This window comes from Myxine glutinosa, chromosome 8 (genome assembly GCF_964187855.1).
Source record: "Myxine glutinosa chromosome 8, kmMyxGlut1.1, whole genome shotgun sequence".
Classification (NCBI taxonomy): domain Eukaryota; kingdom Metazoa; phylum Chordata; class Myxini; order Myxiniformes; family Myxinidae; genus Myxine; species Myxine glutinosa.
In genome coordinates, this window is record NC_136268.1 from 89,465,829 (window position 1) to 89,491,779 (window position 25,951).

At 48.4% G+C, this 25,951-nt stretch overlaps 1 protein-coding gene across 4 annotated transcripts in view; it reads left to right on the forward strand.

The window, feature by feature from the left end:
- The window catches only part of PDE5A (phosphodiesterase 5A), a 209,258-nt gene that overhangs the window by 176,018 nt on the left and 7,289 nt on the right, over positions 1 to 25,951 (forward strand). For 2 of the 4 annotated variants that reach the window (XM_068102484.2, XM_068102488.2), the window contains exons 20-21: positions 8,077 to 8,280; positions 24,456 to 24,539. In XM_068102484.2, the coding sequence (XP_067958585.2) occupies positions 8,077 to 8,280; positions 24,456 to 24,539 (288 nt within the window). The remainder of the gene's footprint in view (positions 1 to 8,076; positions 8,281 to 24,455; positions 24,540 to 25,951) is intronic. The other 2 variants (XM_078783484.1, XM_068102486.2) reach the window with 1 other exon arrangement.

The following is a 25,951-nucleotide window of genomic DNA, read 5'->3' on the forward strand; positions in this document are numbered from 1 at the left end:
GCGTGCACTTTTGCGCCCTTACCACCTTACTCACTTGTTTGCTTCTTTTGTCTCCCACCTCCGAGGATCTGGCTTTGGGGTAGAGAGAGAGGAGAGAGAGGTGCTGGCTGCGCAGTTGTGGGCCTGCACTTTCGCTGTTCGCTGCCTGGATCGGTACACCATATGGACCGCAATGTTTGTGGCCACCCACAATGGACCGCAGTTCGTTTGCGGCCAAGCACCACCCGGGGATGGACCTATGGGTCAACGTGGCACCTATGCCATACAGGTGAACCACTAATAGTTAACACCACCAAGTGCACCACAAGAAGAGCAAGAGACACCTGCAGGGTTAGGGGTTGTTGAAGTTATTTTTATTCCAATGAACCATGGTGACTGCACCGATTGGTGGTGGGGTGGTGCTGTTGATGCTCGGGAAAGGGTGCTCTGCACGTTATTAAAGGCCGTCGGCCACAGAGCACTCGTGGGTTGGTGTATCGATGTTGGCAAGCGCGCTCTCTCTCTCTATGCATAACATCTGCATGTGTTCCTCCAAAAACAGGTCCTGGATCGTAGTGTAAATAGCAGCGTAGTCTTGTAAATAATGCTCCCTACCGGCTGTATGTTTAGTTTGAGAATTCTTTCCGGATTCGGTTATCCTGTGGGTGTGTTTCTGAGAGGAGAAGGGTGCAACGTCGCAGGGGGACATATTTACTCATTTGTGCATATCTATAAAACTGTCGCACTCAGGGTAGAGTTAATAGTAGAGGGAACTACATTGCGTGCCACACTAAAGTAGGTAAAAATTTATCGGGTCGGGACGCCCCGAGGGTAGAGAAGGGTGCAATGTTGCGAATATGGAATTTGGCCTCCATATCCGCTTGTAAATATTCCCCTATTTTCTCCGATACTCCCCAACTCTCCCTTACCCCATTCCCTAGTCCCATTGTCTGTAAACAACACCCATTAGAGCCGATCTTCCCCTTCATCCCCCCATTAAATGTCGTGCCCAGGTCCCCCGCACCACACGTAGACAATTATAGGACATCTTGCTAGTTATTCTTAATCTATGTCAGTTAAGGACTTGTTTCCATTAATTATGACTCTTCGTTGCACCAGAATGTGATTATATGGCACCTGTTAGGAAGTTTAGGACCTCCCCATACCTCTCCGCATCTCTTCCCCATGAAGAAGCGCCAACTACAACAACAACAACAAAAGAGGGGGGCGGCGCGGTGACGGCATGGGGAGTGGGCGTCCTCCTTCCGGCTCGGTTAGCCGCCATTGACCACGCGCTCCACGGGGTTACCACGAAGGGGCTCCCTGTCGGCCCCTCGTCAAGGGCGGAGCCGGTAACCCCCGCACCCAATGAGAAGCCATGGGCCGATGCCATCTGGGGCGGCGCTAACGAGCCGAGGGCGTGTCACTCCCCGCCGGATATACGCGGCCCCGCGCCGGACGTGACGTCAGATGCGCCCCGAGCTTGGAAGGACAAGACGCCACCCTCCCGAGCGCTGAGCGACCTCCCCGGCATCTCCACCAAAGTCGCGACCCACGAGCGCTGAGCGACCTCCCCGCATCTGCTGGACACCACCGTACGTGATTCTGTCCCTGAGCCAGGTGCACCTGAGCCATCGACTGCCGCTTTCCTTGCCATCAAATCCCGTGTGAGTCAGCGTTGTCCCGTTTATCTGTGGTCTGTCTAGGGTTAATATAAGAGTGTGTCTAAGTGCCTGTCTTCCTATGCTGTCCCTCTTGTAGTTGTAATCTAACCTTTTTCCGCACGAATATACTTGAGAACTGAACCCCTGGTGTCGTATTGTGTCATTATAATCCAGCCGGGTGTCTTCTTTTTCTTATTGAGCCAGCATAGCGCGATTAGTCAACCCCGGGTGCAATCGGGGTAACTTGTACGGATACGGCGGCCATCCCGCTCGGCCCACCATACCATCAAAGTCGTATCTGTAACAATATATATATATATATATATATATATATATATATATATATATATATATACACAATATATATATATATATATACATATATACACAGTATATATATATATATATATATATATATATATATATATATATATATATATATATATATATATATATATATATACATACATACACACACACACACACACACACACACACACACACACACACACACACACACACACACACACACACACACACACACACATATTGTTGCGGTTTTTAGAACCTTCACTTTATCAAATTTAGTATTAAAATCCCTAATAACCCCCCGTGTAAATTTAGTAATAACCCCCCGTCGACCCAGGACTCATATCCACAACAATATATATATATATATATATATATATATATATATATATATATATATATATATATATATATATATATATATATATATATATATATATATGTATACACAATATATATATATATATATATATGTATACACAATATATATATATATATATATATATATATATATATATATAGATATATACACAGTATATATATATATATATATATATATATATATATATATATATATATATATATATATATATATATATATATATTGTTGCGGTTTTTAGAACCTTCACTTTATCAAATTTAGTATTAAAATCCCTAATAACCCCCCGTGTACATTTCCCCCTTAATTGGCTGTTAATTGACATGAGTGCACCTTAGCTAGTCCATGTACAAGCACGTAGCCAATCATAGAACCTCTCTATAGTTATTTCATTAGTATGTGTTTCAGATAAGGCTGTGTGTCCAAAAGTCGATCTTACGTTGCACCAAAATCAAATAAGATAGATCCCCTTTCGATGGCCCCAGAACCTCCATTACCAACTGCATTGCCTCCATTACCAACTGCCTTGCCTCCATTACCAACTGCATTCGCCGCCATTGCCCATGTGCTCTAACTCGGAGAAGAAGGGCGTGGCCCGCCCATCATCATCAGGAGGAGGAGTCAGCCAGCCCCGATCAACCAACCAATAATGAGTGGGTTTGGCTTGAGAGGGCGGAGAGAGAACGATCAAGCAGTTTCGCGAACGTTCCAGGGAGTGGCGCTATATAACCTGTTGCGCGGAGCCCCCACCAGAGTTCTGTGGAGAAGTGAGCGAGTTCTGTGGAGAAGTGAGAGAGTTCTGTGGAGAAGTGAGAGAGTTCTGTGGAGAAGTGAGAGAGTTCTGTGGAGAAGTGAGGGAGTTCTGTGGAGAAGTGAGAGAGTTCTGAGGAGTCCTTCTGTGGAAAGAGGTGGGCAGGCAAAGCAGTGGAGAGAAAATGCATGAGGCGGAGGACGTACGAGGCCTGAGGGAGACGCCGCTTGGAACAGCCCCCCTGCGCGCGACGCTCTGACGCACTGCTGCGCATGAACCAGATTGCGGAGGAGTCGGCGGCCGTTCGCCTCCAGCCGGCCATCCTGAACGGCCTCTTCTCTCCCTTCCAGCCATCCACCCCTGCCATACTATCCATTCGTGTACGTGAGTTTGTCTTGTTTGTTCTGTCCTGGGTATAAGTTAAGCCTGTATAAGTATAAGCTGCCCTGTGTCTCCTATCTTTCACTGTAAATTACCTTCGTTCCCTTCTATTCTTTGGTTGTGTAAATAGTAATTGATAAATACCTGTTCTTCCCGCCTTTGTCTTCTTCATTCTCGTCCGATCATCTTTGTCTTTTACCAATTGATATACGTGGCACGATTCGGCCAACGCTCAGGATCGGGTTTAGTTCTCTGTTAATGGCTCGAACTTCGGACTGTTAACCCGCTCGGCAAATACCATCTTGTCCGTGGTTTCGAGCGGAGTTACCCACCTGCCTTGTGGAGGGATTGGCGGAGGTGTACGGGAATCCCTTGACCAATCACCGCGGCCAATCCCACCCCACAGGGGAGCGGGGTAGCTTCAGGATCAGAGACGGCCAGTGCAAAATAGAAAGGGGATTAAACCCCCCCTTGATAAGGGGAGCGCCGTCCCCGTTTCCGTAACAATTGGTGTCGGGGAGTGAGATTCGGACCCGAAGTGCACTTAATGCACTCGAAATTACGAGCGGCCGAAATTGTAATAACATCGAAATTTAAGTCATGCCATGGATGATCAAGGCGACCGGATGCCGGTAGGGGAGTTAGAGGAGGGTTTAGTGTCGACCCAGGACCCAAGGGAAGCAGTGGGAATCATGGAGGAGGAGCGCAATACGCATTGGGTAGCGGAGATTTCAGGCGCACAAAATGGCGGCGGCTCGCACGTGGCTGCGGCAGCCACGCCTGCTGCACCAATGGGGGTGGGCGACATGCGAGCCCTCATGGAGCAATTTATGGTGCAAATGCAGGCGTCCCTCAACCTGCAGAGGGACGAGACGAGGGCTCAGGGTGAGCAATTGGGAAGTCAATTTGGGGAATTGAGACATGACATGGGAAATCAAATCGGGGGGCTAGAAGCCAAATTTGAGGGTTTAGACAACAAATTTGATGGGTTAGACAGCAAATTTGAGGGGTTAAACAGCAAAGTGGGAGGAGTAGGAAACAAGTTAGGAAGCAAATTGGAGGGATTCGGAAGCAGATTAGCGGACAAACTGGGGGGCATAATTGGCCAAGCCAAATAAATTAATGAGGGGTTGGCGAGGGGGCAAGCCGCACATGAGGTAAGGGAGGCCGAGAGGGAGGTTAACCGCAGGTTGAGCGAAGAGGTCGCACGGGTACGCGACGGGGTAACGCGGGTTGAGAAGCGCGGGTTGAGCGAGTCGGAGCAAAGCACAGCCGGGTGGACCGGGGTAGAAATTGCGACCCGGGGTTTGGGAAAGCCGTCGACCGCCGAAGTAGAGAAAATTTTAATAAAGCCAGCGGTCGTCGAAGAGAAAGAAATGAACAAATTGGTTATAGTTGAAATTGGGATTGGAGAGACAGACTTGGTAGAAAAGCACTAGCAGAAGGGATAAATGGAAAATGTGCAAAGTCTCAGTTCACATCCTGATGCCGTACTTGCTAATCCTTATAAAGATTTGCAGGTGCGCGTGGAGTGGAGGATCCCAAAGGTGAGTCGTGCTGTATCTGGTGCTAAGAGTTTTTGCAGGAGGATGTTTGGCGCGAAAAGAATTTTCGCGCGCATGGGATCCCAGCGTACCGCGGGCATTTGTGGGAGGTCCGTTGGGTGCTGTGTGAGAGAAAATGGCACGCGTGTGAGGAAAAAGTGTGCGTCAAAGAGTGAGCGTGTTACAAAGTGTGGGAGTGATACCGAGTGCGAGAGCGAATGCACGTCGGAGGGTCTGTGTGAAACAGAATGTATGGAGTGTGACACGGAGTACGAGTTGGTTGTGGCAGGTGAGAAGGAATGCACACCTGGAATGGAAGAATGCACACCTGGAATGGAAGAGTGCACACCCATGGTTGTCACAGAGGATGTGACCGAGGAGTGGGCGCGAGAAAGGTGTGTAACAGAGGAGTGCATGGTAAGTGAGTGTGCTGTCGAGAGTGAGGGTAAATGCACGACAGAGTGTGGTGGTGAGAGTGGTACGGAGTACGTACCGAGGGAGAGTGCGCAAGAAGGGGCGCGAGGAGGTGTGTTAAGGAAGTGTGTGAACGACGAGTGTGCGCAAGAAGTTGCGCGAGAGGTGTGGTGTGTTACAGGGAGCCGGTGGTGGAATGGACGGAGTGTGTGGGATGCACGGGAGGCGCCGAGACGCCGGGTTTTGCGAGTGTGAAAGGGGTCGCGTATGCCTGTGAGCATGCGAGTAAGGCATCGACGTGGACCGGGCCAGCGTTGAGGGCGACGGATAGCCGACGCGAGCACTCGGTGCGCGGTGCACTTTGTTTGTTGCGGGACCCGGCGGGGATCGGTGCCGCGTCGCTCCTCTTCGGGGCGTCGTGCACGATTCGGACCGGGCCCCACACTGAATGGTCGGTGCCGCGTCAGAGCGGCGATCGGCGCGATTCCGGGGGAGGGGGGCCGGGTCGGACCTTCGCCCCCTGGCGGGGACGGGGTTCCGACCGGGCGAGCTTCGGTCGTCGGGCCGGAGGCCGCAAAGCTCCGCGCCGAGATGGTGCGTGGAATCTCGGTCCGAGGCATGCCGCCTCCCCTGCACCGAATGCCGGACGGACTCAACCTGCAGGTGACCAAACCACCCGAATTCATAACTCAGCTTTGCGAAACCGAGTTTTAATGATGTAACGATGCACCGAGGCTCAAGTTTAATGGACTGGGAAGATGATAGTGTTTTGGATTCGAAATTGGGAATAGGGAATATGATTGGCAAATATGATTGGCAAATTTGATGGGCAAGAATGATTGGCATTGATTGGTAAAAAAAATTGGATGGGCAAAATTAATAGTGGGAGATGCCCGATGTGCAAGGATGGTAAATCCACCATCCCTCACATCCCCCGGGCACATGAGCACTAGTTATGGGGTTTGGCAGTGTAAGCTCGCCGAGGGAGGGTTTGGATAATTGTATAGGGATCTAGAAAAATGACAATAGGTAACGGTAGAGGTAAGTAGCGACATTGTACAGGTAGTCGGGGACGTAGAGAGGGTAGCATGGTTGTTAATGACGTGGTATGTGCTTAGTTTAAAGGGAAGACGGGGAGCACCAAGTTAGAAGGAAATCAGGTAGATCAGATGATGCAGTGTGTTTGTGGTTGTTATCGAATGAGGCATTGCGTGTGGGAATCTTTGTGTTGAGAGATAATGCTCGTGAATGGTGCCGTGTGTGTGTTGAAAGTGTATTCAGTAGCGTATTGTGAAAAGTGTGAGGTGATTGTGCATTGTATTGAATGAATGAAGAAGCCTGGGAGGATGGAGGGTGCAGGAAGCACCAGGTGTGTGAGCACAGGTGTGCAAGTGACTGAACAGGTGTATGGAGAATGGTTGAATAAATGGTATGGAATACATGGAGTGTGGAATGGATGGTGTGGAGTGAGTATGGTGGAAACTGTGGAGTGGAGTGGTTGGTGCGAAGGCAGTGGATGGGGAGGATGGACCCCATAACGAATACCCGGGGAGGGTAGTTTAAGAGTTAGGTAGAGGGTATAGGTAAATTGTGGTTGGATATTGGCATCTGTGGTGTGTGTGGAAGAATGGTGTTTGGATGGGTGCATTAGTGACGTGGAAATGGCTGGGCGTGTGGCCTGTTAGTGTGTGTAGTTAAATGGGCGCTCCGCCACTGTTAGGATGTCGGCCAGGTGAGGCCGCAGGTGGGCTCTGGGAGCCGGTAGAGTTCAATGGGGCCCGAGGATCCAGAGGAAGGACCCGGGTAGCCCAGTGCCAGAGAGGGCACCGAGGGGGTAAGCGCCAGGGAGGGCCTTCCCCAGGTAGATAGGTAGGGTGAAGAGCTAGGTAAGCTCAGGTGGCAACTTCAGTGGCGGAGGCGCACAGGTAAGTAGACCTGTTAGGTCAGCCTAACACGACTCAGCCCAGAAATTGTGCAAAGGCACAGGGAGTTGAACCGGGGGAGTGAGACCCCAAATTGATGAGCACCACAGTTTGGTCAATGGGAGTTTGGTTCTTAAAACCGCATAGAGTGTAAGATGGCCAATGGTTTGGCAGGGAAAGACCCCGGGTAGTGTAAAGTGTGTTAAAGTCATTTAGGAAGTAGTTAGGATTGAAATCTCCTCGCACCATCTGCATCCACTCACCTGAGGTGACAACAGAACTCCACACCGTGCCATGTTTTGTTGTTTTATTTTTGTGCAGATGTTTTGGGATGTGAGACGCATCATGACGTGGGTGTGACATTGTGCTGGTTGTTCCATCTCTCCCTCCTTATGAGGATTGATGATGAATTGGTGATGGCAAATTTGGTTAGACATTGGGATTGGTACGAATTTGGTATTAGGGGAGATATGGGGAAGACATGACAGTAGTGACGAATTTGTAAATGTGTAGATTTTGTAAATATGGGGTAAGGGCAAGGGTGGAGTAGGTGGCAGGGGGGGGGGGGGGCGGGGGTGGTGTATGTTAGGAACGAGCTTTCTCACTTCGCTCTCCGTGCGCACCTCGCCCTGCATTACCTTGATTGATGTGTACCCTTGTGACCTTACCCCTCGCTAATGCTGCCACTTTGTCTTCCTTCCCCACTCATGGACCGTGCTCTCTGGGTACTGAGGGGAGCGTGCGGGAGTCCGCCATTGTGTGCCCGAATCCCCGCAACCAGCTGCCTTCATCCACGCACCACTTATGGACCACAGTACTGTGGCCGAGCACCACTTATGGACCACAAGTTTTGTGGCATGGCCCCTCTGCTGGGACCGGCCACTATGGCCCAAGATCTTGCTTGCGGACCTCGGTGAGGTGGCACCAAGCCATACAGGTGGGCCACCCATAGCTGGCCCCTGTGGGCCATAAAAATTAATGGACACGGTTTGTGCTTTTGTTTTATTATGTCCAAATAGGCCGCAAGCAAAGAAGGTGAAAGAAGAAAAAGAACATCAAGAACGACATCGGCCAGCAGAGGGAGCGGAGCAGAAGAGCGAGACCACCAGTTGTTTTTTTTTATGGAACTGTGATGACTGTGCACTGGATGGTGCTGACTGTTTTTTGGGTGCTTTGGTGTTTATTGGTGCTGGTGCGTCGATGCAGTGCATGCTGTCTCCTCCCTCCCACAGGATTTTCTTTTTGTTTCCCAAAAGAAAAATGACAGGTCCTGGGTTGCAGTTTTTGTAAATAATCAAATAATGTCACTTGTACATAATGCTCCCCACTGTAAATATTTAGTTTGAAAATTAATTCCGCAATTCGGTTATCCTGTGGGCGTGAATCTGTTAGGTAGGGTGCAACGTAATAGCGGGACATATTTATTTGTGTTTTAAAACTGTCACACTCAGGGTCAGATTAATTGTAGAGGGAATTACACCTGCTTGTCACACTAAGTTAAAGTTTTGTCAGCCCGAGATGTGCCGTGAGGAATGAGGGTGCTGTGTTGCGGTTTTTAGAACCTTCACTTTATCAAATTTAGTTTTAAAATCCCTAATAACCCCCCGTGTACATTTCCCCCTTAATTGGCTGTTAATTGACATGAGTGCACCTTAGCTAGTCGATGTACAAGCACGTAGCCAATCATAGAACCTCTCTATATTAATTTCATTAGTCTGTGTTTCAGATAAGGCTGTGTGTCCAATAGTCGATCTTACGTTGCACCAAAATCAAATAAGATAGATCCCCTTTCGATGGCCCCAGAACCTCCATTACCAACTGCATTGCCTCCATTACCAACTGCATTGCCTCCATTACCAACTGCATTACCTCCATTACCAACTGCATTCGCCGCCATTGCCCATGTGCTCTAACTCGGAGAAGAAGGGCATGGCCCGCCCATCATCATCAAGAGGAGGAGTCAGCCAGCCCCGATAAACCAACCAAGAATGAGTGGCTTTGGCTTGAGAGGGCGGAGAGAGAACGATAAAGCAGTTTCGCGAACGTTCCAGGGTGTGGCGCTATATAACCTGTTGCACGGAGCCCGTGAGAGAGTTCTGTAGAGAAGTGAGAGAGTTCTGTGGAGAAGTGAGAGAGTTCTGAGGAGTCCTTCTGTGGAAAGAGGTGTGCAGGCAAAGCAGTGGAGAGAGAATGCATGAGGTGGAGGACGTACGAGGCCTGAGGGAGACGCCGCTTGGAACAGCCCCCCTGCGCGCGAAGCTCTGACGCGCTGCTGCGTGTGAACCAGATTGCGGAGGAGTCGGCGGCCGTTCGCCTCCAGCCTGCCATCCTGAAAGGACTCTTCTCTCCCTTCCAGCCATCCACCCCTGCCATACTATCCATTCGTGTAAGTGAGTTTGTCTCGTTTGTTCTGTCCTGGGTATAAGTTAAGCCTGTATAAGTATAAGCTGCCCTGTGTCTCCTATCTTTCACTGTAAATTACCTTCGTTCCCTGCTTTTCTTTGGTTGTGTAAATAGTAATTAATAAATACGTGTTCTTCCTACCTTTGTCTTCTTCATTCTCGTCCGATCGTCTTTGTCTTTTACCAATTGATATACGTGGCACGATTCGGCCAACGCTCAGGATTGGGTTTAGTTCTCTGTTAATGGCTCGAACTTCGGACTGCTAACCCGCTTGGCAAATACCATCTTGTCCATGGTTTCGAGCGGAGTTACCCACCTGCCTTGTGGAGGGATTGGCGGAGTTGTACGGGAATCCCTTGACCAATCACCGCGGCCAGTCCCACCCCACAGGGGAGCGGGGTAGCTTCAGGATCGGAGACGGCCAGTGCAAAATAGAAAGGGGATTAAACCCCCCCTTGATCCGCTTGTAAATATTCCCCTATTTCTCCAATACTCCCCAACTTTCCCCAATCCCCCATTCCCTAGTCCCATTGCATGTAAATAACACTCAGTAGAGCCGACCTTCCCCTTATTCCCCCATTAAATGTCGTGCCCAGGTCCACCGCACCACACGTAGACAACTTTCGGACATCTTGCTAGTTATTCTTAATCTATGTCAGTTAAGGCCTCGTTTCCATTAATTATGACTCTTCGTTGCACCAGAATGTGATTATATGGCATCAGTAGTGAGTTTAGGACCTTTCCCATACCTCCTTCCATCTTCCATACCTCCTTCCATCTTCTTCCCCAACAATTACAACAACAACAGAGGAGATGGCGGCGGCGCGGGGGAGGATGCGTCCTCACACCGGCTCGATTAGCGCCATTGACCACGCGCTCCACGGGGTTACCACGGAGGGGCTGGCTGTCAGCTCCTCCTCAAGGGCGGAGCCTGGTAACCCCCCGCACCCAATCAGAAGGGCGGACCGATTCCATCTGGGGCGGCGCTAGCGAGCCGAGGGCGTGTCACTCCCCGCCGGATATACGTGGCGACTTAGCGGACGTGACGTCAGATGCGCCCCCAGCTGGAGAAAGAAGTACCTGCGCGCGCTGAGTCAGAGGCGCCCCGCCTGAGAAAGAACGTTGCCTGCGATCGCTGAGAGGAAGCGAACCCGCCTGGGAAAGAACGTTACCTCCGAGCGCTGTGACCTCCCCGCATCTTTGGACCGGACTGTACCCTGCTTTGAGCCAAGAGTGCACCTTGAGCCATCGCTATCTGCCTTTCCTGCCATCAACCCCCGTGTGAGTCAGCCTTGTCCCGTTTACCTGTCGTCTGTCCGGGGTTTAAGATAAGCCTGTGTCTAAGTGCCCATCTTTTCTGTGATATACCTCTAGCCCCTGTAATCTAACCTTTCCTTACGAATATAATTGAGAATCGAAACATTGGTGTCTGTCATTATAACCCAGCCGGGTGTCTTCTTTTTCCTTATTGAGCCAGCGTGGCGCGGCTCCGTCAACGTTCGAGTACAATCGGGTAATTTGTGCGGACACGACGGCCATTCCGCTCGGCCCACCTTAACATCAAAGTCGTGTCTGTAACAATTGGTGTCGAGGAGTGAGATTCGGACCCGGGACTAAATTAGTTAGGCCCAAATTTTGGGAGGGAAAATCGAGCCGGAGCGCGTACGGCGCTCGACCGAATCGATTCGGAGCGCGGTCCCGCGGTTACTGCGCTCGCCGAAATTATAACGAAAAAAAAATAAATTTGGATTTGTTTTACGAAACTCGAATTTTGCAAGTCGCGCTATGGCGGATCAAGACGGCTGGGGTCCGGTAGGGGAGAGTGAAGCAGGGTCGGTCCAGGACCAAATTGAGACACGTGAGGAGAGCGAAACAGCGAGGGTAGCAAGCACGCAAAATGGCGCCTCGCTGGTCACCGCGCCGGCGACCGTGGCAGCGCCCCCGGTGGATTGGAACTTGTTTTTTATACAAATAAAGGCGCTCATGGTCCAGACAAGTGAAGACCTGAGGAATGACTTGGGAAACCAAATGGGGGTAATGGGGAACCGGATGGATGCTCAGAGTAAGCAATTGGGGGTAATGGGAAACCAAATGGGGGTAATGAGGGACGAAGCGAGGGGTACCAGTGAGGGGTTAGACAATAATTTTAAGGGATTAGACATGAAATTTGGGAAATTAGACGATAGATTAGGGGAAATACAGGAGGGGTTAACGGGGGTAGAAAACAGAATGGCCGCTCAAGAGAATCAAATGGAAGGGATGCAAAAAGGGTTAGAGGGGTTAGAAAACACCATGGAAGGCAAATTGAGGGACATGAGGGACCAAGCGGAAAGGGAAGTTAACCAAATGGGGCAGCAGATAGAGGGGGTCAGAATGGGGGTAGAAACCAAACTGGATGCTCACAGGGAGGAAATGGAGCAGATGAGGGTGGCATCTGGGCAGGAGATGCAAGTGATGGGAGAGGAGATCAGGAGAGGAGTGAGTGAGGCGGTCGGAGGAGTGCGCGAGGAGGTGAGGCACTGTAAGGAGCACATGGAGAAGGAGGTGAGAAAGGGGACTGTAAAGTTACAAGGGGGCATAGAGGACCTGACGCAGGAGGTGGAGCAGCTGACGGTGGGACAAACGGAGTTAGTGGAGCAGGTTCAAAGGAACACTGCGGTATTAGGAGGTTTAAAAGCGACACAAAACGACATAAAAAACGACTTGATAGCGACAAAGAGGGAATGTCAGATGGTACGTGAGGGACTGACAACGAGGTTGGACGAGGTGGTAGAGGTAATGGAGACGAAGGACCGGCAGGTGAGGACGCACCTGGAAACGGTCAAGGTAGCCTTAGAGGATGAGCTTGAGGAGACGTACCGGGGAATGAAAGAGGTGAAGCAGAAACTAGAAGAAGTGGAAGAAGGGATGAGCGAAATTAAGAAGCGACGGAGAGGGGATAAGAAAGAAATAAAAGAGGAGATAAAAGAATTGGTCCAAAGTCTGTGTTTGGATCGTGATGATGTGCTCATTAACCGGATGAGGGATTCGCAGGTGATGGAGGAGAAGCGAAGAGGAAGAGGACCCGGTGTAAGTGGTGACCAATATGGTCGTGCGTATGATGCGCCAGGGGATTTAATAAGCTTGGGGGTCGAGATAGACCCGGGTGTTCGTGAGAGGCCGTGGGTGAAGTGTGCGACAGGTCTGGTGTGCGAAAAAGGAGGTGTGCGAGAAAGTCCGACTCTGGGGTGTGTGAGGAAAAAGTGCGTGCCAAGGAGTGAGGGTGCTGGCAGGAGTGAGCCGGTCGAAGCGCGTGTGCGAGGGGGTACATGGAAGCGCGGTGTGGTGAGTGTTACAGAGGGTGTGACGGGAGAGTGTGCGCGAGGAAGGTGTGTGACGGACAGGTGCATGGGGAAAGAGTGCGCTGTCAAAGGCAAGGAAGAATGCACACCTGTGGTGAGTGTTACAGAGGGTGTGACGGGAGAGTGTGCGCAAGAGTGTGCGCGAGAAAGGTGTGCGCGAGAAAGGTGTGTGACGGACAGGTGCATGAGGAAAGAGTGCGCTGTCAGAAGTAAGGAAGAGTGTCCACCTGTGGTGAGTGTTACAGAGGGTGTAACGGGGGAGTGTGCGAGAGAAAGGTGTGTGACGGACAGGTGCATGAGGAAAGAGTGCGCTGTCAAGGGTAAGGGTGAGTGCGCTGTCAAGAATGGTGGTGAGAGTATTGAGAGTGACAAGGAGAGTGAGTTGGTTGTGACAGGTGAGCGAGGATGTACACCTGGGATGGAAGGATGCACACCTGGAATGGTAGAGCGTGAGTGGGAATGCACGCTGGAGTTGGTGGTGAGGCACGTGGTTGGGTGTGCGAATGAGGGCACACCTGTGATTGTCACAGAGGAGGTGACCGAGGAGGGGGCGCGAAGCGGTGTATTGGTGAGGTGTGCGAGCAACGAATGTGTGCCAAAGTGTTCGGTGGTCAGGTGTGTGACCAAGTCTGTGAGTGGAATGAGAGTACCTGGGTGTGTAAGGAAAGGTACGACGAGGAGCATGGAGACGGCTGGATGTGTGAGCAAGGAACGGGCTGCGGGGTGTAAGCGTCCAGGTGAAGCATCGACGTTAGACGGGGTAGAGTTTAGAACGACTTATAGCCGAATCGGGCCCTCGGTGCGTGCTGGGCCTCGCTTTGAACGGCCGCATCCGTGCTCCACTAGGCGGAGCGGGCAGCCCGATAGAAAGGGTCGTCATGGCGACCACTTTTTGGTGAGGCATTCCGGCAGGCCGAGATCGAGCCATGGGATGGCTCCGTGCCGAGATGGTGCGTGGGATCTCGGCACGGGTAAGCCCCCGTCCCTGCACCGAGTGCCGGACGCATCCAGCCGCTGGCACAAAACAACCAGCATCCATTGCTTGGCTTTACGAAGCCGGGCTTTGGACAGGGATTGGCGCACCGAGAGGTATTAGTGAGTCGACTGGGTGATGAGGTTAGTGTTTTGGACCCAAAATTAGAGAAAAACAAAATTTGATGATTGGCAAAGGATTGGCAGAGTGATGATTGGTAATGGTACAGTGATTGGCAGATGATTGGCAAATTTTTGATTTGTTGAAATTTGATGTGCAAAATTGGTAGTGAGAGACCCCCGATGTGGTGGGATGGCAAAACCACCATCCTTCCCATATGGGGGCAAAGGAGCACTAGAGTATGGGGTGTATGGCAGTGAAAACTAGCCCGGGTGGGTTAGGTTATAGTGTGTGTAGGGATCTAGCGAAGATGACATTAGGTGACGTTAAGTTTAGTAAGTGACTGATACCTGTAGTGGGGACGCAGGTAGATTAGTGTGGATGATAATGACGTGGGAGCGCAATAGTTTAAAGGGACGACTGGGAAGCGCAAGTTTCAGAAGGGAGTAGTTAGCTGAGATGATGCCGTGTGTGTGTGAGAATTGAACAGGTGTGATTGCACAGGTGTGCAACTGGACAGGTGTGTGGAGCAGTGTGTGAGTAGTGAGTGTGTGGATCAGCGCGAATGCGCTTGGGGAGAGAAGGGTGCAGGTGGCACCAGGTGTGAGAGCACAGGTGTGCAAGTACAGGTGTGTGGAGAGAGTTGGAGTAAGTGGTACGGAGTGGTGTGCATGGTGCGAAGGAGTGGATGGGGGAAGAGTGGACCCCTTTCACGAATACCCGGGGCGGGTAGTGTAAGTGTTAGGTAGAGGGTATAGGTAAATTGTGGTTGGATATTGGCATTTGTGGTGCGGTTGCAGAATGGTGTTGTGAATGGGTGCATTAGTGTTGTGGAAATGGCTGTGCGTGTAGCCTGTTAGTGCGTGTAGTTGGTTGGGCACTCCACCACTGTGAGGATGTCGGCCAGGTGAGGCCGCAGGTGGGCTCTGGGAGCCGGTAGTTGTGGATGGGGCCCGAGGATCCGGAGGATGGACCCGGGTAGCCCAGTGCCAGAGAGGGCACCGAGTGGGGAGAGTGCCAGAGGGCCTTCCCCAGGTAGTTAGGTTAGGGAAAGGAGCAGGTAAGCTCGGAGGCAACTGCAGTGGTGGAGGTGTGCAGGTGGGTAGACCCACTGGGAGAGGTACACGCCGCAGCCCAGAAATTGTGCGAGGGCACCGGGAGATGAATCGGGGGAGTGAGACCCCAAATTGAAGAGCACCACAGTTTGGCCAATGGGAATTGGTTTTTAGAACCCATAGTGTAAGAGGGCCAATGGTTTGGCCGGAGAAAGACCCCGGGTAGTGTAAAGTTGTTAAAGTCATTTAGGAAATAGTTAGGATTGAAGAACCTGTCGCACCATACGCAGCCACTTACCTGTGATGATGATGACTCCACACCTGTGTTTTCTTTGTTTTGTTGCAGGAAATGAGATTGCTGTGGATTTGTGAGACGCATCACGACGTGGATGAGACATTGGGGTGATTCCATCTCTCCCTCCCTAGGAGGGACTGATGATGAATTGGTAATGGCAAATTTTGATGTGCAGTTGGAGATGGCAAATTTTGATGAGAGTTGAAAATGGCAAATTTGATTGGTTAGGAGGGAGAGAAGACGAATTTGGTTTATGGGAGGAACGGGGAAGACAGTAGGGATGTTTGTTGATTTGTAAAGTAGATGTTTATGGGTAGTGTTGTGTTTTGTGGATACAGTAAGGGGTAAGGGAGGGGCCATGTAGGTTACCTGGTGGGGGGGGGGGGCGTACGATAGGAACGTACCTGTCTCACCTGGTTCCCATGTGCCCCCAGTGTGCATCACCTTACATTGCGTGCACTTTTGCGCCCTTACCACCTTACTCACTTGTCTGCTTCTTTTGTCTCCCACCTCCGAGGATCTGGCTTTGGGGTAGAGAGAGAGGAGAGAGAGGTGCTGGCTGCGCAGTTGTGGGCCTGCACTTTCGCTGTTTGCTGCCGGGATCGATACACCATATGGACCGCAATGTTTGTGGCCACCCACAATGGACCGCAGTTCGTTTGCGGCCAAGCACCACCCGGGGATGGACCTATGGGTCAACGTGGCACCTATGCCATACAGGTGAACCACTTTTAGTTAACACCAAGTGCACCACAAGAAGAGCAAGAGACACCTGCAGGGTTAGGGGTTGTCGAATTTATTTTTATTCCAATGAACAATGGTGACTGCACCGGATGGTGCTGACTGTGTGGTGGGGTGGTGCTTTTGATGCTGGGAAAGGGTGCTCTGCACGTTATTAAAGGCCGTCGGCCACAGAGCACTCGTGGGTTGGTGTATCGATGCTGGCAAGCGCGCTCTCTCTATGCATAACATCTGCATGTGTTCCTCCAAAAACAGGTCCTGGATCGTAGTGTAAATAGCAGCGTAGTCGTGTAAATAATGCTCCCTACCGGCTGCATGTTTAGTTTGCGAATTCTTTCCGGATTCGGTTATCCTGTGGGTGTGTTTCTGTGAGGAGAAGGGTGCAACGTCGCAGGGGGACATATTTACTCATTTGTGAACATCTGTAAAACTGTCGCACTCAGGGTAGAGTTAATAGTAGAGGGACTACATCTGAGTGCCACACTAAACTAGGTAAAAATTTATCGGGTCGGGACGCCCCGAGGGTAGAGAAGGGTGCAATGTTGCGAATATGGAATTTGGCCTCCATATCCGCTTGTAAATATTCCCCTATTTCTCCAATACTCCCCAACTTTCCCCAATCCCCCATTCCCTAGTCCCATTGCATGTAAATAACACTCAGTAGAGCCGACCTTCCCCTTATTCCCCCATTAAATGTCGTGCCCAGGTCCACCGCACCACACGTAGACAACTTTCGGACATCTTGCTAGTTATTCTTAATCTATGTCAGTTAAGGCCTCGTTTCCATTAATTATGACTCTTCGTTGCACCAGAATGTGATTATATGGCATCAGTAGTGAGTTTAGGACCTTTCCCATACCTCCTTCCATCTTCCATACCTCCTTCCATCTTCTTCCCCAACAATTACAACAACAACAGAGGAGATGGCGGCGGCGCGGGGGAGGATGCGTCCTCACACCGGCTCGATTAGCGCCATTGACCACGCGCTCCACGGGGTTACCACGGAGGGGCTGGCTGTCAGCTCCTCCTCAAGGGCGGAGCCTGGTAACCCCCCGCACCCAATCAGAAGGGCGGACCGATTCCATCTGGGGCGGCGCTAGCGAGCCGAGGGCGTGTCACTCCCCGCCGGATATACGTGGCGACTTAGCGGACGTGACGTCAGATGCGCCCCCAGCTGGAGAAAGAAGTACCTGCGCGCGCTGAGTCAGAGGCGCCCCGCCTGAGAAAGAACGTTGCCTGCGATCGCTAAGAGGAAGCGAACCCGCCTGGGAAAGAACGTTACCTCCGAGCGCTGTGACCTCCCCGCATCTTTGGACCGGACTGTACCCTGCTTTGAGCCAAGAGTGCACCTTGAGCCATCGCTATCTGCCTTTCCTGCCATCAACCCCCGTGTGAGTCAGCCTTGTCCCGTTTACCTGTCGTCTGTCCGGGGTTTAAGATAAGCCTGTGTCTAAGTGCCCATCTTTTCTGTGATATACCTCTAGCCCCTGTAATCTAACCTTTCCTTACGAATATAATTGAGAATCGAAACATTGGTGTCTGTCATTATAACCCAGCCGGGTGTCTTCTTTTTCCTTATTGAGCCAGCGTGGCGCGGCTCCGTCAACGTTCGAGTACAATCGGGTAATTTGTGCGGACACGACGGCCATTCCGCTCGGCCCACCTTAACATCAAAGTCGTGTCTGTAACAATATATATATATATATATATATATATATATATATATATATATATATATATATATATATATATATATACATACAACAACAACAGCAGGCATTTTAAGGCCATTTTCCCTGCAAGGGCACATAGCCGTCACGAAGCCAGCACCACCGGGATCGGAGGAAAGGATGCGTCCACCCCTCCACGCAGCCATAAACAGAGCGAGGGAGAAAATGCCACCGCCAAGAGAGAGACAAATCGTGACCACTCGCGATGCCAGCCACGAACCAAGAGCGACACAAACTGCAACTGCACGCGATGAATGTTTGAACCAGGAGAGAGAAAATGTGACTGCTCGCTACGAATGTCCGACCCAAGAGAGACGTGCGACTGCACGCTATGAAAGCCCAGAGCCAAGAGAGAGAAAATGCCAGGACATGTCCTTTTTACTCCTCGGTCTCGAACGTACTCTGATGATGTCCGCGTTTGCTCCAATCAAAGAGTCTCACCGCATTGCTCCACGGCTATGACCAATCATCCCCTCTTGGGGCGAGGCCTCACGGCCCTTGTGATGACTCTACTGATGGCATCAGTGGTAGTGTTCGAATGTCCTGGTTCCGGTCACTTTTTTAGTGTTTATTTAGTATAGGCGCAGAGTGCACGGCTGGTGTTGCAAGTGTTATAAAGGAACAAAGGGAAAACCACAGAGGCAATTTACATACAGGGAATTTACCCTTATACCCTAACTAATTAGCATAGCTCCACCCCTCGCATGGAGACAAATATACAACCTTGCCGGACACACGGAGCTGACTTAAGTACATGAGGGTGGCTTGCACGAGAACGGAGCACACTATGCTATACAATCTACCTGGACTAAGGTATTTCATTGCCTATCCCCCACAACCGTAATATGTGTGTGTGTATATATATATATATATATATATATATATATATATACAGACTTGGCATTTAATATGGAATATTTTTTTTGTGGGGGTGAACTTACTTTTTAAGATGTCTTAGAACCAAAAGTTCATTGGAATTATGTTGAAATTATTCTAGATTTTGTTAATGTGACCTTTAAAAGAAACAAAAACCACATTTGATATTTCGAAACAAATAAATTGATCCTTGAAAGTGATGTAAACTGATATCGAACTCAATTCATGGACAGTACTGTGTTAAAGTTCTGTACGTTTTCCAGAAGTATGTCTTTATTTTGCACATTAGCCAATTTTTTTTTTAACAAAAACAAAAGTTAAATTACGACTGGGATTATGGACAGTAAAATTACAGTTCAGTACTTCGTGTAACCCCCACGAGCATTCAGGAGAGCACGTACACGTTGAGGCATGCTGTTCATGAGATTTGCCAAGGTTTGGACAGGAATCGCTTGCCATGCAGTGACAATAGCCTGCTGCAATTCACGCACAGAGGTCGGCTGCTGGTCCAAGTGGTCGATTTGACGCGTTAATTCTGCCCACAAGTTCTCTATCGGATTCATATCCAGGGACATGGCAGGCCACTCCATATGCTCTGCACCATGGTCAGCAAGAAAGTGTTGGATCATGCGAGCACGATGAGGCCGTGCATTGTCATCTTGGAAGACAAAGTTTCCTCGACAGGCTGCACGAGCAAATGGAAGCAATGTTTCTTCCAGAATGGCCCTGTACTTGAACTGGTTCAGGTTTCCATTCAGAACAACCAGGTCAGTTTTGCCCCCTGCATGAAAAGCAGCCCAAACGGTCACCCCACCACCTCCAGCTTGGACTCTTGGCACTATACAATCTTTGTTGTAGGCTTCATGCACTTGTCTGCGCACTCGGAAACGGCCATGTTGACGATAGACCAGAAATCTAGACTCGTCACTGAAGATCACGTGATTCCAGTGTCCTGGATGCCATTGACGGTGCTCTCTGGCCCACTGCAATCAGCGCTGGCGGTGTTGTCTGGTCAGGTGTGGCTTTCTCAGGGGACGCCTGGCACGATAGCCTGCCTGAACCAGTCGTTGGTTGACTAGTCTTCTGGATACAGGCACATTTGTCAGTTGCTGCCACTCAGCCCTAAACCGATTAGCTGACTTGGTACGGCCATTGCGGACTAACCGGTGCAGCTGGCGATCATCCCTCCTTGTGGTTCTGCGGGGACGTCCTGGCCTCGGTATTGGAGTAGGGACACCCCTCTGAGCATTTCGTTTCAGGATCTTTGACACCTGACCTTGAGTGATGCCATACTGCCGAGCAATATCACGCTGTTTCATGCCGTAATTTCGTAAAGCCACCACTCCATGACAAACAGCATTGTCGAGTTGACGGACCATCTCCAGAGGAAGCGGCAATAACTTTTGGAGATGTGCAGCAGTTGTTTTCCACTAATACAGAACGCAACAACCCTTGTATACCCGACTGTGAAGCCAATCATCAAATGCACCTGTCCGTACATTTTGCCACGCCACCTGTGATATAATCCTGTTGTTGACTTCTTGCTGCGTCAGACAATCAGTGACATGGTTCTTTTAACAAATAAATCACCAAAGTGTAAAACAAACTCACCAGATTGATATACTGAGTTAAGAAAGTAAACCCAAGTCAAGAAAAAAAAATAATCCATATTAAATGCCAAGTCTGTATATATATATATATATATAACTGTGAGAAATAGTAGAAACTCCACAGTACGAGCAGGGCGTCTCATTTGCATTGAATAAATAATCAGGAGATTAAATAAGACGCGGACGTAGCTTCAGGACTTCGATCTTTAATTCGACAAGCTTTCGACCAACAAAGGTCTTCTTCTGAGTCGGCCCCAAGTTCAACGGAAGAACTTCTGCTTCTTGGGGCCACGTCGACGTTGAACTTGGGGCCAATTATTTACTTGGCGCACGAAGCCACCCTCTGAAGGAATATGGCTGAACGCCTCTACGTCAGAATCCCTCCTTGGGCACGGCGATACTGTTGCGCGTTGGTCTTCGGCTGGGACAGCGTACCTCTTTCGAGCCGGTGGCCCCCTCCTCCGGCGTCATCCGGCGCGGTCCTTCACACGGCATCAGTTTTGAGGGTCGACCGACCCAATCGTGCAGTGCAACCCTCTCCGAGCTTACCGCTTGCACAGCACGACTGTGGGGCGCCATGCGCCAAATGACTCGTAAACGACCTGGTTATTGAAGATGAACTCATCTAACAATTTAATAAACAGGAAGTAAATTCCTGCATGGGGCTAGTGTGAAAAAATTCTGACTCAACCCAGGACTCAAACCCAGGAACTCATCACTTACGCGGTGACAGCCCACTGAGCTATTGAATCTCCGGGATATCCTCAGAGATTTCTCACACTAACACTGCAAGCTTTATAAAAGCCGATGTCTTACATGCCTGCTAGGCAGACCCCAGATGTGAGTGTATGTATGTGTATGTAAGTGTGAAAGTGCATTGAAGATGAACTCATCTAACAATTTAAGAAACAGGAAGTAAATTCCTGCATGGAGCTAGTGTGAAAAAATTCTGACTCAACCCGGGACTCAAACCCAGGAACTCATCACTTACGCGGTGACAGCCCACTGGGCTATTGAATCTCCGGGATATCCTCAGAGATTTCTCACACTAACACTGCAAGCTTTATTATGGCCGATGTCTTACGTGCCTGCTGGGCAGACTCCGGATGGGAGTGTATGTATGTGTATGTAAGTGTGTGAAAGTGCTCATCTAACTTTCATGAACTCATCTAACAATTTAATAAACAGCAAGTAAATTCCTTGCAATATATATATATATATCCGGTGCGATACTCACTCTTTTTATATTGGTGGCTCACAAAAGACCAATATCGATGGTGTTATCCAATGACCATGTGATAATAATCATCGTCATACTATCTGCACTTCTTTCAAATCCTGGAGATTGGAAAGGGGAAAAGTTATCATATCACCTACAGGTCTGTTATGTGATTTCCCAACAAATCCAGACACATAGATGTGTTTAATTTCCACTTCTCAATATTCAGTCAAGCTTTTGTAATACTTCAAACATGGTCTTCTTGATAAGCTTAACATTTTCTTTGTGGATGATGAAAAAGATCTGAAACATCAACATATGCATGCACAATATTGTCGATGAGTTAATTGCTCAACCTTTCTTCAGAATTGCCTTATGGTGAGAAACTACCAATGAGAATGTTAGGCCCAGGCAGACTGCATAATGAAATCTGCATAATGAAGTGATGCTCTGCAGAAGAAGCTCATATACTTCAAAATTTAATAATACTTTGAACAAGAAGAGACAATGGTGTTTTATTCTCATGCTATAAATCGAGGAATAAAAACACATTTTAAATGGGCATAAAGAAAGAAAGAAAAGAAATCCCAGACATATTGGTGTATCACGTTTGTGAAATAGGCCTGAAAAAGAAATGAAAATGATTTCCTTGTCGGAAAACGATTCCCTTACCACCTTAACCAAGCCACAAAGCTCTTTCATCTCCCTCCACCAAGCCACAAAGCTCTTTCATCTCCCTCCCACTCAGGAGTTATCTGATCTTATATGGTCAAATAGACCCGGCAGTGCCCCTCTCCTCTCTAGCCAGGTACGGGAGAGAATGTGGAGTTTTTCCAAGGTTCTGGCACATAATGGCTACTCATGTGAAATGCACAGTGGGATAAAAAAAAAACCCATCAGCAAATGCTGACAGACAGTACCCTAGCTTTACATATCCTGTGACTGACAGCATACTCATTGATGCAACACTCTGCCCATGAAGCTCAATGGAACAGTTTATAGTCCTATCTGAGCTATCCAATTAATCCCATTCCCACATGAGTAAACATCCAAGAAAATATTCCATAGACTGGGACAGTTAGTGAAGACTATGGTCGTTAATCCTGTTTGTTTTGGTATAAAAGGGGTGGTAAACAAATACATACGGCACATTTTGCAGCACAAAAAACAAACAAACAAAAAATGATCATTATTTTGAAAAATTTATTTAAACTAACTGTCGGGGATTTCTTGTACATTAGAAGACTATTTTTCACAGGAATGACAATATTATCTGGCTTACGCTTCTGAACTGCCTCTGCGAAGCAGTTTTGATGCTCCCGAGGGGACCATTGAGAAAGGTCAACTTCACGAGAGAATGTGTAATAGAACTGATCGAATGATGTTGTTAAAAAATCAACTGAAATCGCTCACCTTCAACTGCAACTCATGCAAACTGCCTTCCCGTTCATTCCGATCTTCCCCTCAAGACAGTGCTGGGAGGGAAATCCACGTAATGGTATATTCCATTTTAAAAGACCTCGGGTCCTTTAAATTAAAAGGACACGTATGGATTATATCCTTTTTTATGGCACATCAGAATGCAACAATGCGTTATGTTCGATATGGAGGATAACAATAGATTTTGAAAGGGGATGAAAACATATTTTTCGAATGATTATATTGTTCGGAATGAATTGAACTGACAATTTTAAATGCAACCGTTTTTCGTGTGTATCATTTGCTACCACACCGAGGGAGATGGAAATAACCACCCTGCTGTTAATATTTGAGAAAATGATATCAGACTTGATTGTCAGAAATAAAAGATTGTCTTTAAGTCAAAAAACTTAATGGACTATAAAAATACAATGCAACTTTTTGCATTAAAAACTAGATGGTATTCATAGAATACTTACCCTGCGCAGTCAACTTGTTGTGAGCCAACTCCTGTTTTTGAACATTTTTTCTTCTTTGATCCAATATGGCTGCCAAACCACGTGAGCAATGACATTATAAATCTATATTCTCTAATATAATTGTTGCATAGATCACGCTCAATACATTTCAAACTGATCAGATTAAGCGTTGTCCTTGTCGAATTATCACGTCATAATTATGGCACTAATGACCTCATCGTTAGCATCACCTATTCCCCATATGGAGTTCTTTACAATAAGCCATGTTTCAATTTTTTCCATGGAGTGGTTTCAGAGATATAGAGGTGCGAGGTTTTTCCAAGATAGCGCCTGTACCACGTGGCCTATGACGGCATAATAATCACTAAAATATTCTACAGGAGGAGGGGCTCCTATGGTGAAAATTTCATGTCAATCGGACCAACGGTTGCCGAGAAAATGAATTTTTAAAATGCAGACACGTACGGCACATGTCACACGTACGGCACACGTATGGCACACGTACGTAACTGAATGCTTAACTCCGCTTTGCGAGTGCAGGGTAATAAATGCGGCATCAGAAAAGAGCTTGGCTTACCGATAGTTTTACTGTACTTAATGTAAAAGTTTACAAAAAAACATACATTGAAGATTTCCAACAAGGCAATGATACTGTAGTTTGGTGCAACTAGTTCAGATTTTTCCCCCATTATGTTGGTTTTGGTTCGTGTTTTATCGTAATGCAGGCCGATTTTAATCTCAGCAGGAGACACTGTCCATTGTGACATTTCGCTCTTACGATCGGGAACAACATTCTATCAATCCGCACAATGATAATGACTAATTAATCATTCATATTTGTCATACATCAGGACATACTGAATCGTGAGAAGAAGCACAGAATTCCTGCTCATCAAGTGAACTTCATCGACACGATGGGTTTGCCTTTATATAAGGTAAGGCCCAGCTTATATAGCTCATGTCTGATGACTAAGTGGGTAGACCTCTTGGATAACCGGTAGTGATGTAACTGAGGACATTGTGTGTTGTCACCGTGTGTATATTTGTTTCCCCTGTTGGTTAGGGTGGTGCTCAAAATAATTTTTTTTAAATATTTACTGGGACATGGCTTTATGTTGTTCCTTTTGTTCCAAAATGAAAAGACACCAAATATGAAAGCAATCTGATTTTATGTAGGGGTGCCACGTCAGCCTTCAAACTAAAGGTGTCTACAAAAATTTTCTATATATGGATCGAAAGCAAAACCAGAAGTTTGTTTTATGAAAATCCACCCTCCACTCACTTTCTTTGTATTCTAGCAAACACAAGCTACAATAGCTGCACAAATAGCACTATATTGCTATGAAAACTCAAATTCAATGATAACAATCCAAATGTTCAGTTCATAAAATGAAGAGACACCATATCACATAATATTAAAAAACCCAAATATAATGAGAAATGTAACACCTATTTCTGGGCCTGTTTCACCACTGTTGCCTTCTTGGCATCGGGGTACATCTTCCTGTGAGCAGCAACAACTTGGAGCAGAGCTTGCTTTTGCTCTTCATCCTTTGTAAGGAGCTTATTGTAGTCTTGTATCAATGCGACACCCCTTTCTGCCCTGTCGTTCACCACGACTAAGCCACTGGCGGCTTTCTTTGCTTCCTGAAAGCTGGTTTCTTGCTCCCATGAACCAGGATCCTTATCCATCCAATCAGTTGGGGTCCCTAGGATGCTGAAGAAATGCCCGGTGTGTTTTGTTATGAGGCCAGCGATTGACAGGGCGGTTCCTCGTTTGATAGCTGGTCTCTTTGGAGTGGGGTTTTCACCGTCATTTTTCAATGCTTCAATCATATTGATCTTGCTTTCTTTGTCAATTCTGGTGTCAAAGAATGCAAATGCCACTAGTACTGGGCTCATGTACCACGTGTGGCGGCCAAGTGCCTTCAAGGCTGCCTGAGCCATCTTCTGATTGATTTGTTCAAACTTTTCCAACTTCTTGAAGAGGTTAATGTCATTCAGGGGAGCCTCAATAGCTTGTGGAGCCCGAAACCAAGCCTGTACATACACAAGGCAGACAAAAATGTTGAAGGCTCGGAGTTCTCTCGCCTCTCGAAGTGTCAAGTGGAACTCTGACCAAAACATGAACACCTGTAGTGAATATAGTGCTTTTGCCATCCATCTGGCTCTGTGCATTGCTCCTGGAGCCATGATCCGGATTCCACGAGGTGGGATTCCTCCCATGTAGATGACAGTCAGTTCTAGGAGTTCACGATAATCATCTCGTGGCTGCTGATCTTTCAAACACACAAGAACGTTTTTGTTTCCAACACAGTGTCTACAGATCCCATTGAAGCCTTCCTCT